We start from the raw sequence: 10,400 nt of genomic DNA on the forward strand, positions 1-10,400 counted from the left end.
TCCAGACCACGTGCCTGTTAGGGTGGGGGCAGCAGGGTCCCTGCACAGCCTGCTCAGTGGCCCTGGAACCCCTCAGCTCTTAGCTGGGGTGTCAGAGTGTCCTGAAAAGTTAACCCTTCCCTTCCTCCTAGTGGAGAAGGGGTGGACACTGCCTTGGGGTGGGCTGGTCAGGGTGGACACTGCTTTGGGGTGGGCTGGTCCAGCAGCTGCTCACAGACCTTTTATCCATACAGGGTGATCCTGGAACAGCTGGACCACCTGGGGCCAAGGTGAGTGCCTTTACTTGGGTTCAGGAAATTGACCCGTCCCAGGGAGCAGGGAGGGACCCCCAGGCAGAGGCCAGTAGCTCTGTCGCCTCCGAGCTGCAGTAAACGGGTGCGTGGCCAGGCCTGGTGTGCTCGGGGCAAACCTCCCCCGCCAGCCCAGGGCTGAGTCTGCCTTTGCCCTGCGTCTCCCTCGCACCTGCCGGTCTCTCTTTAGAATGTGAGACATGCCCGTTTTAAAGGAGAACCCTCAGGGCATCCCCCCAGACCCCCTCTAGGTTTTGCCAAGTCAAGGGACTCAGGCTTCCTCCCCTCCCCAGCTCTGCCCGGTAAATCACGGGAGCCACCTAAGAGCTGCCTGACCGCCTGCTCCCTGCCACCGGCCCCCACCTCTGTCCCCTCCTTCCCACACCCACAGTCCCCCAGAAGGCTGACCAGGGTGAACTGCCCTTCAGGGCTTAAGCTGGTGACCGACAGAAGCCTGAGCCATTTTCATGTCCACGGACGCGTGGCTTCCCCTTGGGGACCCCCCATAGTCCCCAGGCCGTAGGGCTGACATGCTGTGCCCTCGTGTGTCTGTTCTAGGGAGAAGTCGGAGCAGATGGAGCCCCCGGGTTCCCCGGCCTGCCCGGCAGAGAGGGCACTGCTGGGCCCCAGGTGAGCGACCGTGGTGGGCCCAGGGTGCTGAGGAGGTGAAACCCCAGAAGAAGCCATGCCAGGATGAGAGCTGGCACCGGGTGCACCCCTCCAGGGATCTCCTGGGAGTCTGTGTCCCCCACCGGATTCAGTTCAGGGGTTTTGGTGTTTGCCTCCCCTCCCCTGGGCCTCCATTTGGTCAGGGAATGAAAAACTCTCCCAGTCTTTATTCAAAGCCAGTCCCTGGAGGTCTGGGGTCTCCTGGTGGGGGGGGGGGTCCTATTTCTGCTCATTATGAACCTTTTCCTTACTGTCTCTGTAGGGACCTAAAGGAGATAAAGGGAGCCAGGGAGAAAAAGTGAGTGTCCCCCGTGGGGCAGGGTGGGGGGCTCAGGGCCTATGGGTGTGCGGTGGGTGGACAGTGGGGCTGGGACGTCCCAGCACAACTGAGCTTCAGGGTGCTGCCCTGGGGTCCAGGCCCAACAATTACCCATGTGGCAGAGACTCTGGGCAAAGATCCTCAAGTCTGCAGGGTCGGCTCCCAGGCTGGGGTGCTGTGTGTAAGGTGTGGCAGTCCCCTATTGGAGATCACTCTGCCCAGGGAGGGCAGCTCTGGGACTGCTGTCCACAGTCCCCGGGTATGTCCTGGGGCTCTGGGAAGCCCCTGCAAGGCCTGGGGATGCTTTGGAGTCTCAGCCAGCACAGCCATGTGGAGGTGGTGGACAAGTGGTATTCTCTTCCAGGGCGACCCAGGGAAGGATGGAGTGGGACAGCAGGGTCTCCCCGGGCCACCTGGACCCCCAGGGCCTATCGTCTACGTGTCGGAGCAGGATGTAAGAACCCTGAGTGGGTGGGCCCCCGATCTGCCCAGACATCCCTGCCCACCACTGGTCACACCCAACCACACGGGCCACGCTCTGACTCCCTGGTGGGAGCAGGAGAGGCCGGACCTCGGTCAGAAATGCCCACGATGAGCCTGAGCTTGTTGCTGCAGACAAGACACACTGGTGGGTGGGGATCGAGCGGCCTGCGCCGGGAGGATACAGTGCTGGATCTTGTGCTTAGGGTTCTTGTCTGGGCCAGTCCATCTGTCCTTGATGATGTAGCCCCAGAACTGCAGTAGGTGATCTCATTGTCCTCATCAGGAAAATGTAGTGGAGCCCTCAGTTCTTGGTGAAGGGCTGCGTCGGGGTCTGGAAGCTTCCTCCCCACTGAGGGTTTCTCGACCATCACATGGTGTCCCTCTTGTCCACATGTAACCCCAGTGCCAGGTGCAGATGCGTCCCCTCCAAGCCCCCACCTACCTGGGACACAGAGGCCAGGCATGGCCGCACAAGCCCACGCTCTTTAGAGCAGAAAGTCTGAGCCTCCAGGGTGGGACGCAGGCCGGATGGAGCAGGGCGGGGTATGGCTCAGTGACTCAGTTCCTGCTTCCCCTTGGCCAGTGGAGAAGGGGCTGCCCCGTGCAGGGCTAGGAGCTGGGGTGACATTCTGGGCTCAGATCCCGGCCCCAGCACTGTCAGCCGTGTGACCCTGGACAAGTGGCTCCACCGCTCTGCTCGTTTACGAGGTGGGGGTGTGGTGGTCCTGTGAGGAGGGGTGGCGGTCGGTGTGTGGTAGAAGCCAGCCTGGCCGGAGAGGCCGCAGCTCCCGGGGGCAGCAGGCGACGAGAAGCAGAGCACAGCTCCAGGAGGTGCAGGGGCCTGGCCCAGCAGACCCCCGCCCAGCCTCGGCCACAGAGGGCATCGGCATGACAGCCAAGTCCTCAGAAGAGCCCCAGGTAGGCGGGGCTGTCCCCGCATGGCGAGCAGCGAGTGTCTGCAGAGTCTGAGAAGTATTTTAAACAAAAACGGACTTGCAAGTCTTGGCCCTTAGGCAGGTGGAAGTCTGGGCACATGAAGACGTCCGCCCCTTGTCCCGGGTCTGGGGCTGCTCCAGCCGGTGCGGGAGGCGGGCTCCTGGGAAGTGACAATAACCAGAAAGACTGCCGAAGGCAAAAGTTCCCTTTCAGATTTCATGTTGCTGTTTTATTGATCTTGTAAGAGTAGTATGATGGGAGTTGACTTCCATTTTAAATGTAGTTTTTTTCTTCTAATTTTTATTTTTCTGCCACTTCCTGACAGAGAGCGATCACCAGCGTGTCAGGATCTGAGGTACATGTCCCCATTTCTAAGGAGCCGCCATGGGGGGTCTGAACGTGTGCCAGGGTGCGGGTTGGGTGGCTGCTTGGCCAGGGTGCCGTGTGCTGCCTGAGCGCGCGGTGGCCCCAGAGCTGACGCGGTCCCTCTCTCCGCAGGGCCGGCCGGGCTCTGCAGGCTTCCCCGTGAGTGCCGCGCTCGGAGCTGCTGCTTGCCTGCCACCACCCCCACCAGCAGGACTGTGCGGGAGGGGTCTCCTCTTTGTACACACAGCAGCCACCGAGCTGCATGGGCCAGCTAGAGGGTGGGGGCAGTCACTGGGTGGGGAGCCCCTGGCAAGCCCAGCGCCCAGTGGGCGCCACGAGGCTGAGGAAGCTTGGGCCTGAGCAGATGCCGTGGTGCCTGGCAAGGGGGTCTTGGCTGGGGTGCAGCACGGGGGCCTCCACCTGCCACTGGTCAGGGAGCAACAGGGGGAGAGGGTGCTGTCATCCGGACGGGGAGACTCGGGTCACCAACCTCTCATTCCTGCCTGGCCTCCATTCTAGGGACCCGCCGGGCCCAAGGGCGAACCGGGCTCCAGGGGCGAGCAGGGCTTCCCTGGACCCAAGGTAAGGCTTGGGGTGCCGTCTGCTCAGACTCCCACGGCTGCCCCGCTGCCCGAGCCAGAGCTGACGTGCCTTTGGTGGACAGCTCCTCTGTGTGACCTCCAGGGGTTCTCCTGGAGCCCCAAGCCAACCTCCACACCTGACCCCCTGTGAGCCATGACTGGAGCATGTGACAGATTCCAGCTTGGGTTGCCCTCGTGGCCACTTCACTGGGCCTGTGAGGCGATGCTGACCACAGGGCCCCCTCACCCATTTCTGTTTTCTGGGTGTTCTGCATGAGGCCCCTGGGGGAGGGGGTGCCTGTGCAGCCGCGAGGCCACTTCCATTGCCGGGAGCGTGGCCCCTGACCCTGAGACTTACTGCATTCCAGGGCGAGAAGGGTGAGCCCGGCAGCCCCTTCGGCCCCAATGGCAGAGCCCTGGCGCCCGCCCAGAAAGGAGCCAAGGTGAGGGCAGGTGGCCCCGCTCCCAAGCAGGGGCACGCAGTATCTGGGGGGCTGTGGAGACAGAATGGAGGGGTTTGTCTTCCAGAGAGAGGCCAGTTGCTGTGGATGCACATGCTCCCCTGAGCGGGATTCTGGAAACTTCTGTAGCCTGGGCCCTTTCCACTCTTCCTTAAGGCCCTCCAGAGCCTGCCCTGGTGGCTGAACCCACCCTGCAGAGAGGCAGGGGAGCCGCGGGGCTGCACCTCTGCCCACCTTGCCTGCGGGAGGCGTAGGAGCCCCAGGCTGCGCCCAGCTCTGCTCCTGGCCCCCGCTAGAGCCCCCCACCCTGCAGGTTCCTGGCTGCCTGTCTGGCCTCTTCAGGACCCTGCTGCTGGGGAGCAGTGGGTCCTGGGCCCTCCTTCCTCCCAGCGGCCCCTGAGCACCTGCAGGAGTCTGAGCATGGTTGGGGTCAGGAGTTGGTTCCCTGAGGGGCTTGTGTCCTGGTCCCCCCACCCCAGCAGGGGCCACCAGACCAGCTCTGGGGGAGAGGCCTGGGGAGGAACTGGACCCCCGTCTGGAGGCTGTGGGGGATGGGCTCTCACAGGCCTGCACAGGGAGCCCAGGGCCCTCAGGATCATTGGGGGATGGGCTGAGGAACGCTGAATAGAGAGGGCTCCTCCAGCCGCCTGGCCTTACATCTGAGGTGACCCCAGCCAGGGCACTAGGAGGGGCCCCATTCATGCACTGTCCCCGGACACAAACCCCAATCCAGAACCTTCTCCCTGTGGTTCCTGCTCTCCCCTGGTGTTGTCAGCAATCTTGGGAGCTCCTCCGAGGTGTCTAGATGGGCACAGGGACCCTTGAGGGAGGCTGCCTAGTTGGGGATGCACGTGGCCCCTAATGGTGCTTCTGGTTTTCTGTTCAGGGCGAGCCAGGCTTCCGAGGACCCCCGGTGAGTAGGACCCTCACTTCCTCTGTGCTGAGCACGCATGTGCTGTGGTCTGAAAGGATACGTTTCCCTCTTGTGGCTCCTGAGTATGTGTCACTGAGGTTTATATCCCAGATGCACCATCAAAATGCGTGGGCAGGAGTCGGGAGGGAGGCACAGCGGCGGCTCCGAGCTGATGGTGGCCATGGCTGGTCTCTGCACGGCCTCTGCCTCCATCTCACGATGCCCTGTGCAGCCTCTGATCCCCTAAATTGTGGCTCCTTTCCTCTCTACAGGGTCCATATGGACGGCCTGGGTACAAGGGAGAGATCGGCTTTCCTGGACGGCCGGTGAGGACCTGGGGTCTCTGGTGGGACCTCTGTGCCCTGCGTGGGCAGCTGGTTGGGCCTGTCAGGTGGGGAGCAGCCCAGGCCCATGGGGGCAACAGGTCCAGAGCAGAGTGGACAGCCATCCCTGCCCCGGCCCTCCCCCAGAACTGAGCCTGCCTGAGCATAGCACTTCCCAGATGTGGCTGAGGAGACGTCCTCACTGTGCCCATCTAACGTCCTGGAAAAAGCCCTAAGTGGGGCAGGAGCCATGGGCCTGGGTGGTGCTGGGGTCAGTCACCCCGCAAGGGACCTTGGGCAGGAGGAAGGGGTAAGGAGAGTCAGAAGAGGATGGTTAGGGGCTCCCCAAGGGCTGGGGGTATTCAAGGTGAAGCTGGTGAGCTGGGTCAGCCTCAGTTGGGGACTGATGGGGAGGCTGCAGCAGCCCCCGTGCAAGGGACCTTGGGCAGGAGGAAGGGGTAAGGAGAGTCAGAAGAGGATGGTTAGGGGCTCCCCAAGGGCTGGGGGTATGCAAGGTGAAGCTGGTGAGCCGGGTCAGCCTCAGTTGGGGACTGATGGGGAGGCTGCAGCAGCCCCCGCCCCTGCAGGGACACAGCTGAGGCCACGGTGTTGGCCAGAGTTCAACAGTGCCCACCCACTGTGCTCTGCCCCAGGGTCGCCCCGGGATGAACGGATTGAAAGGAGAGAAAGGGGAGCCAGGAGACGCCAGCCTCGGATTTGGCATGAGGGTGAGTGTCCTGCAAGGTGCGGGCAGGGGCAGCCAGGGGACCAGGGACCAGGAATGGCCTGGCTAGGGGGTGGGGTCCCACTTATGTCAGAGACTGCTTCAGAGCAGCCCTCTGACATGTATCCACATATGCATGTATCCACACACATACACATGCACGTGTGCACACATACACATATAAACATATATGCTCGTGCACACTCAATATACATGCACCTGCAGACTTGTGCATGCACACCTGCACTCACACATACGCACATGCACACCCATGCATGTGTGCACACTCATATACATAGGTGTGCACACATACTTGTTCACATGTGTACTCATACAAGTGCACCACACACCTACACATGTGCACAAGCACACATACATGCACACATGCACATAAATGGGTGAAAATCCAGTTAAACTCTCACACAAACACACAAGTTAAAGCCTCTGAGAGCGGCCTCCTTGGGTTAGCTTTTAGGGTGGAAATACCCACCGAACTTTACCCCAGGTTTGCAATTAGTAATCACAGGAGGGGACGTGTCCACGTCTGTCCCATTGTTGCTGCCCAGGCACCTCCCACAGCTCCTTGGGAGATGTTCTGGGCTCACTGTGACCTGGAGATGGGATGGGGACTGGCTCCTGTCCTCGGGACCCACAACCAGAGCAGACTGGGTGCATTCTTGGCTTAACGTCTTCAGACGCATTTGGCTTGCGGATTTCACTGATCTTCAGAACCGCTCCCTCCCGTGCCTGCTGCCCTGGTCACTGCCGATGCCCTGGCTGTGAGCCTGACTGACCAGAGCTTTCTGTCCCCCTACAGGGAATGCCTGGCCCCCCTGGGCCTCCAGGGCCCCCAGGCCCTCCCGGGACTCCTGTGTACGACAGCAACGTGAGTCGCCATGGTCCCCGCACTCCTTTCCTTTCCCCCTCTCTGGCTTTCTGTCCCTGGTGCAACGGGGCAGTGGATTAGAAGTGAGCTTCCAAGAGAAACCAAGCTTGGGGAGGGAAGGATTCTCTGGGTCTGGAGCTGACTTCTGGCTGGGATAATACCAATGGCCTGAGCTCGGGGAGGGGGTGGGATTCCCACTTTACCAGGCTCAGCAACCCACACATGTGAGGCAGGTCGCATGATGACCAGAGCTCCTGATTCCAAGTCCTGTCTCCTCCCCCCAACCCATGCCCCTGTCTGTCCAGGGAGGGGGGTTGCCAGAGGGGCAGCGGCTTCTGGGCTTGGGGACCCAGGTAGGTGGTGGCCTCCATTTCCAGAGCAGTGACCCTCAGCAGCCACCTTTGGCCATTCTTTGCAGGCGTTTGTTGAGTCCGGCCGCCCTGGGCCTCCAGGATTGCCAGGTGAGGGCTCCCGGGCTCACATCTCAGGGAGCGGCTCTGGCAGTGGGGACCAGTAGCCTTTCGCAGCAATGCAGAGAAAGCCGAGCTCCAGAACTCACACTCCTTGCTTACCCTGGGTGTCCGAGGCAGCGAGGAACCCCTAGTGCCCTGTGCGTGGGCCCACGCCCCAGTCCTAATCATAGTCCCTCCCAGCACAGCCTTCCAGGTGGCCTGGCCACTGAGGGAGAGACACTTAGGTGGCTGAAGTTAGATCTTGCTCCCGTGTGGCCCTGCTATCTGTCCGTGCACCCTCCCTCAGCACAGCTGGCTGCACTGGGACCCCGTGCCCTCTGTTCTCCATAAGCTCCTGCTCCAACTGTCCCTCTCTTCCACCTGAGGTCCCTCCTGGTCCAGGCCACTGTGCATGCAACACCCTCTGGGGTGGGGGTGTGCACGGCAGGAGGGGCACTATCCCAGAGGCCCTTGCTAGCACATTTGGTGAAGGGCACTGGGGTCTCTGTTCCTCCAGGATACCAGGGGCCTTCTGGACCAAAGGGGGACAAAGGAGAAGTGGGCCCGCCTGGACCACCAGGTGAGCACACCGTGGGTGTCCCAGGCTCAGGGGCTGTGCTGCACAGCCAGTAGGTGGACAGTGGCACCCAGAGCCCTCAGTGCGGGCCCTGGACCTGCTGTGCTGTGGTTACTGTCTCATTCTCCTGGAGGAAGGAAGCCCCTTCCTGGATCACGGAATCCTTGCAGGACCTGGAGTAGGGGCGGCCTGGTTGGCCTTACAGCCCAGGGCCCAGGAGGGCTGCAGGGACAGGCAGTCTGAGGCAGTGTCCCTGAGCAGCACCTCCCAGTGCGTCAGGGGTCCTGAGATGTCCCCTCCACTTCCATGTGTGGGAAGGCACCCTTGCCATGCTAGGTCATTGGGGGGTGAACTCAGAGCACCTCTGCTGTTCCCAATGGACAGTAGGAATTCCTTGCTGAATCCCAGTTCTTTTGAGGGTGGGTGGGCTCATGTCTGACCAATGGGAAAGCTGGATGAAATATGAGAAGACGACTGTTTGAGGACACCTGGGAGCAGTAGGGCAGAAGCCCAGAGAGCTGCGGCTGGTGTCAGGCAACCGAGAGCCCGGCTGGTCCTCCAGCCAACACACCCACTCCGGCAGGGGCTGCATCGTGGGCCAGAAATGGGCCGGGTGGGTGGAGACTAAAACACAGGTCAGATACCCCTTAGGCCTGCCGGAAGCCAAAACGTACTCTCTTCTGGAGACAAGCTCGTGGAGAGCCCCGGATCCTCTCCAGCCCTGCTCACACACAGCCTGGGCCCAGTGAGGAGTCAGTGGGCCGACAGAAGGACCGGCAGAGAGCCGGAGGGTGCAGAGTCGAGTTTAGTCCTGCAACTGAAATGGGACGTGCGGACTTGAGAACTCTGTCCCAACCAAGAAAGAGTGAGACCTGGGAGAGGCCTGCGCAGATGTCCAGGCTGCAGTGCCAGAGGACAGTCGTCCCCGGGGAGAGTGCATTGAAGGCCGTATGGCCCGGAGCTCCCACACCAGGAAGGACCCAAAGCCCCACATTCAGAGGGTCAACAGCAGGACCCACAGTGATTCTCAACCGAGGCGACGGGAGCCAGGAGATCACAAGTGGTACCAAAATACCAAGAGAAGGTGACTGCTGACTTAGAATCCTAGAGCTGGAGAAAACGTCCCTCAGGACAAAGGTAAAATAAAGTGCTGAAGCCACCCCGGGAGAGACAACCCGACGGGGCCCGCAGGAGAGCCGACCAGGCCATGCAGGGCCCTACACGGGAAGGGAAAGGGTTACGGCCAGAAGAGCACAAAGACATGACAGGGGGCGTATGAGTCCATTTCTGTCGCTTATAACAAAATACCTGAACTGGGGAATTTGTAAAGAGACTGTATTTATGTCTTACGGTTTTGGAGGCTGGGAAGTCCAGAGTCCAGGGAACACCTCTGGTGAGGGCCTTGTCCTGATGGTGACTCTACAGCGATGCAGGGTGTCCCGTGGCAAGAATGGCAGGAGCAGGGAGACACTGAGCTCCTCACTTTCCTTGTAAAGCCCAGGACCACCTTTACCCATCAGTTTACTAGTCTGTGCCTAGATCTATGCATTCACAAGACACAGTCCTCACAGTCCAGCCACCACCTCACGGCCCCACCGTCGTAGGATCTCCCACCCTCTTAACACTGTCACAGTGGGGGTCAAGTTTCTAATACTTGGACTTTGGGGGACACCGTCCAATCCGTACCAGGGAGGGAGGGACAGAAATTGGGGGGAACCAGTGTGGGTTGCATTGAACCATACCCCAGGGACAGTGACATCAGGGGGTCACTATCTGGGAAGTGGTGAAAGCCCCAATTAATGCTAAAACTTAAAGTAAAGGATGCATGATGTCACCTCAAGGAGAAGCCGAGAACAGAAGAAGAACATGCAGATAACAGAAAGGAGAATGGCCGACGGAACATGTTTTTCAAAATCAAACTTAATCCAAAAGAGGGCAAGAGAGGAAGGAAAAAGAAACATAAAACAGATGGAACAAATAGGAAATAGGGAGTAAAATAGTAGGTTTAAACTCAAATGTATCGGTATGCACGCTACACACGAGCAGGCTAAATTCTCCTGTAGAAGAGGAGCGGCGCCAGTGGGGAAGCCGCTCACGAGACGCTTCCTGACCATGAGGACGGGGACGCTGGAGGTGGGCCCTGTGTGCGCACGTGTGTGTGATGTGTGCGGTGTAAAGTGTGCTACGTGGCGTGGTGTGTTCCTGTGTGTGTGTTTGGTATATAGTGTGTGGTGTATGGTGTGGTTTGTGTGTGGGTGTGTGCGGTGTGCTGTGTGCAGTGTGGTGGGGTATAGTCTGTGTGCTGTGCAGTGTGGTGTGGTTTGTGTGTTGTTTGTGGTGTGCAGCGTGGTGGGGTATAGTGTGTGTGTGTGTGTGTGTGTGTGTGGTGTGGTATGTGTGAGGTGGGGGGTGTGTTGTGT

The 10,400-nt window shown here is 60.3% G+C and overlaps 1 protein-coding gene across 1 annotated transcript in view; it reads left to right on the forward strand.

Annotated features, from left to right (window-relative positions):
- The window catches only part of COL18A1 (collagen, type XVIII, alpha 1), a 71,242-nt gene that overhangs the window by 47,549 nt on the left and 13,293 nt on the right, over positions 1-10,400 (forward strand). The window contains exons 20-32 of the mRNA XM_008582879.1: positions 849-920; positions 1,222-1,257; positions 1,643-1,732; positions 3,023-3,052; positions 3,196-3,222; positions 3,583-3,645; positions 4,013-4,087; positions 4,992-5,018; positions 5,291-5,344; positions 5,995-6,069; positions 6,883-6,951; positions 7,370-7,412; positions 7,921-7,983. Of these exons, the coding sequence (XP_008581101.1) occupies positions 849-920; positions 1,222-1,257; positions 1,643-1,732; positions 3,023-3,052; positions 3,196-3,222; positions 3,583-3,645; positions 4,013-4,087; positions 4,992-5,018; positions 5,291-5,344; positions 5,995-6,069; positions 6,883-6,951; positions 7,370-7,412; positions 7,921-7,983 (724 nt within the window). The remainder of the gene's footprint in view (positions 1-848; positions 921-1,221; positions 1,258-1,642; positions 1,733-3,022; positions 3,053-3,195; positions 3,223-3,582; positions 3,646-4,012; positions 4,088-4,991; positions 5,019-5,290; positions 5,345-5,994; positions 6,070-6,882; positions 6,952-7,369; positions 7,413-7,920; positions 7,984-10,400) is intronic.

This window comes from Galeopterus variegatus, unplaced genomic scaffold, assembly GCF_000696425.1.
Source record: "Galeopterus variegatus unplaced genomic scaffold, G_variegatus-3.0.2 Scaffold2751, whole genome shotgun sequence".
Taxonomy (NCBI): Eukaryota; Metazoa; Chordata; class Mammalia; order Dermoptera; family Cynocephalidae; genus Galeopterus; species Galeopterus variegatus.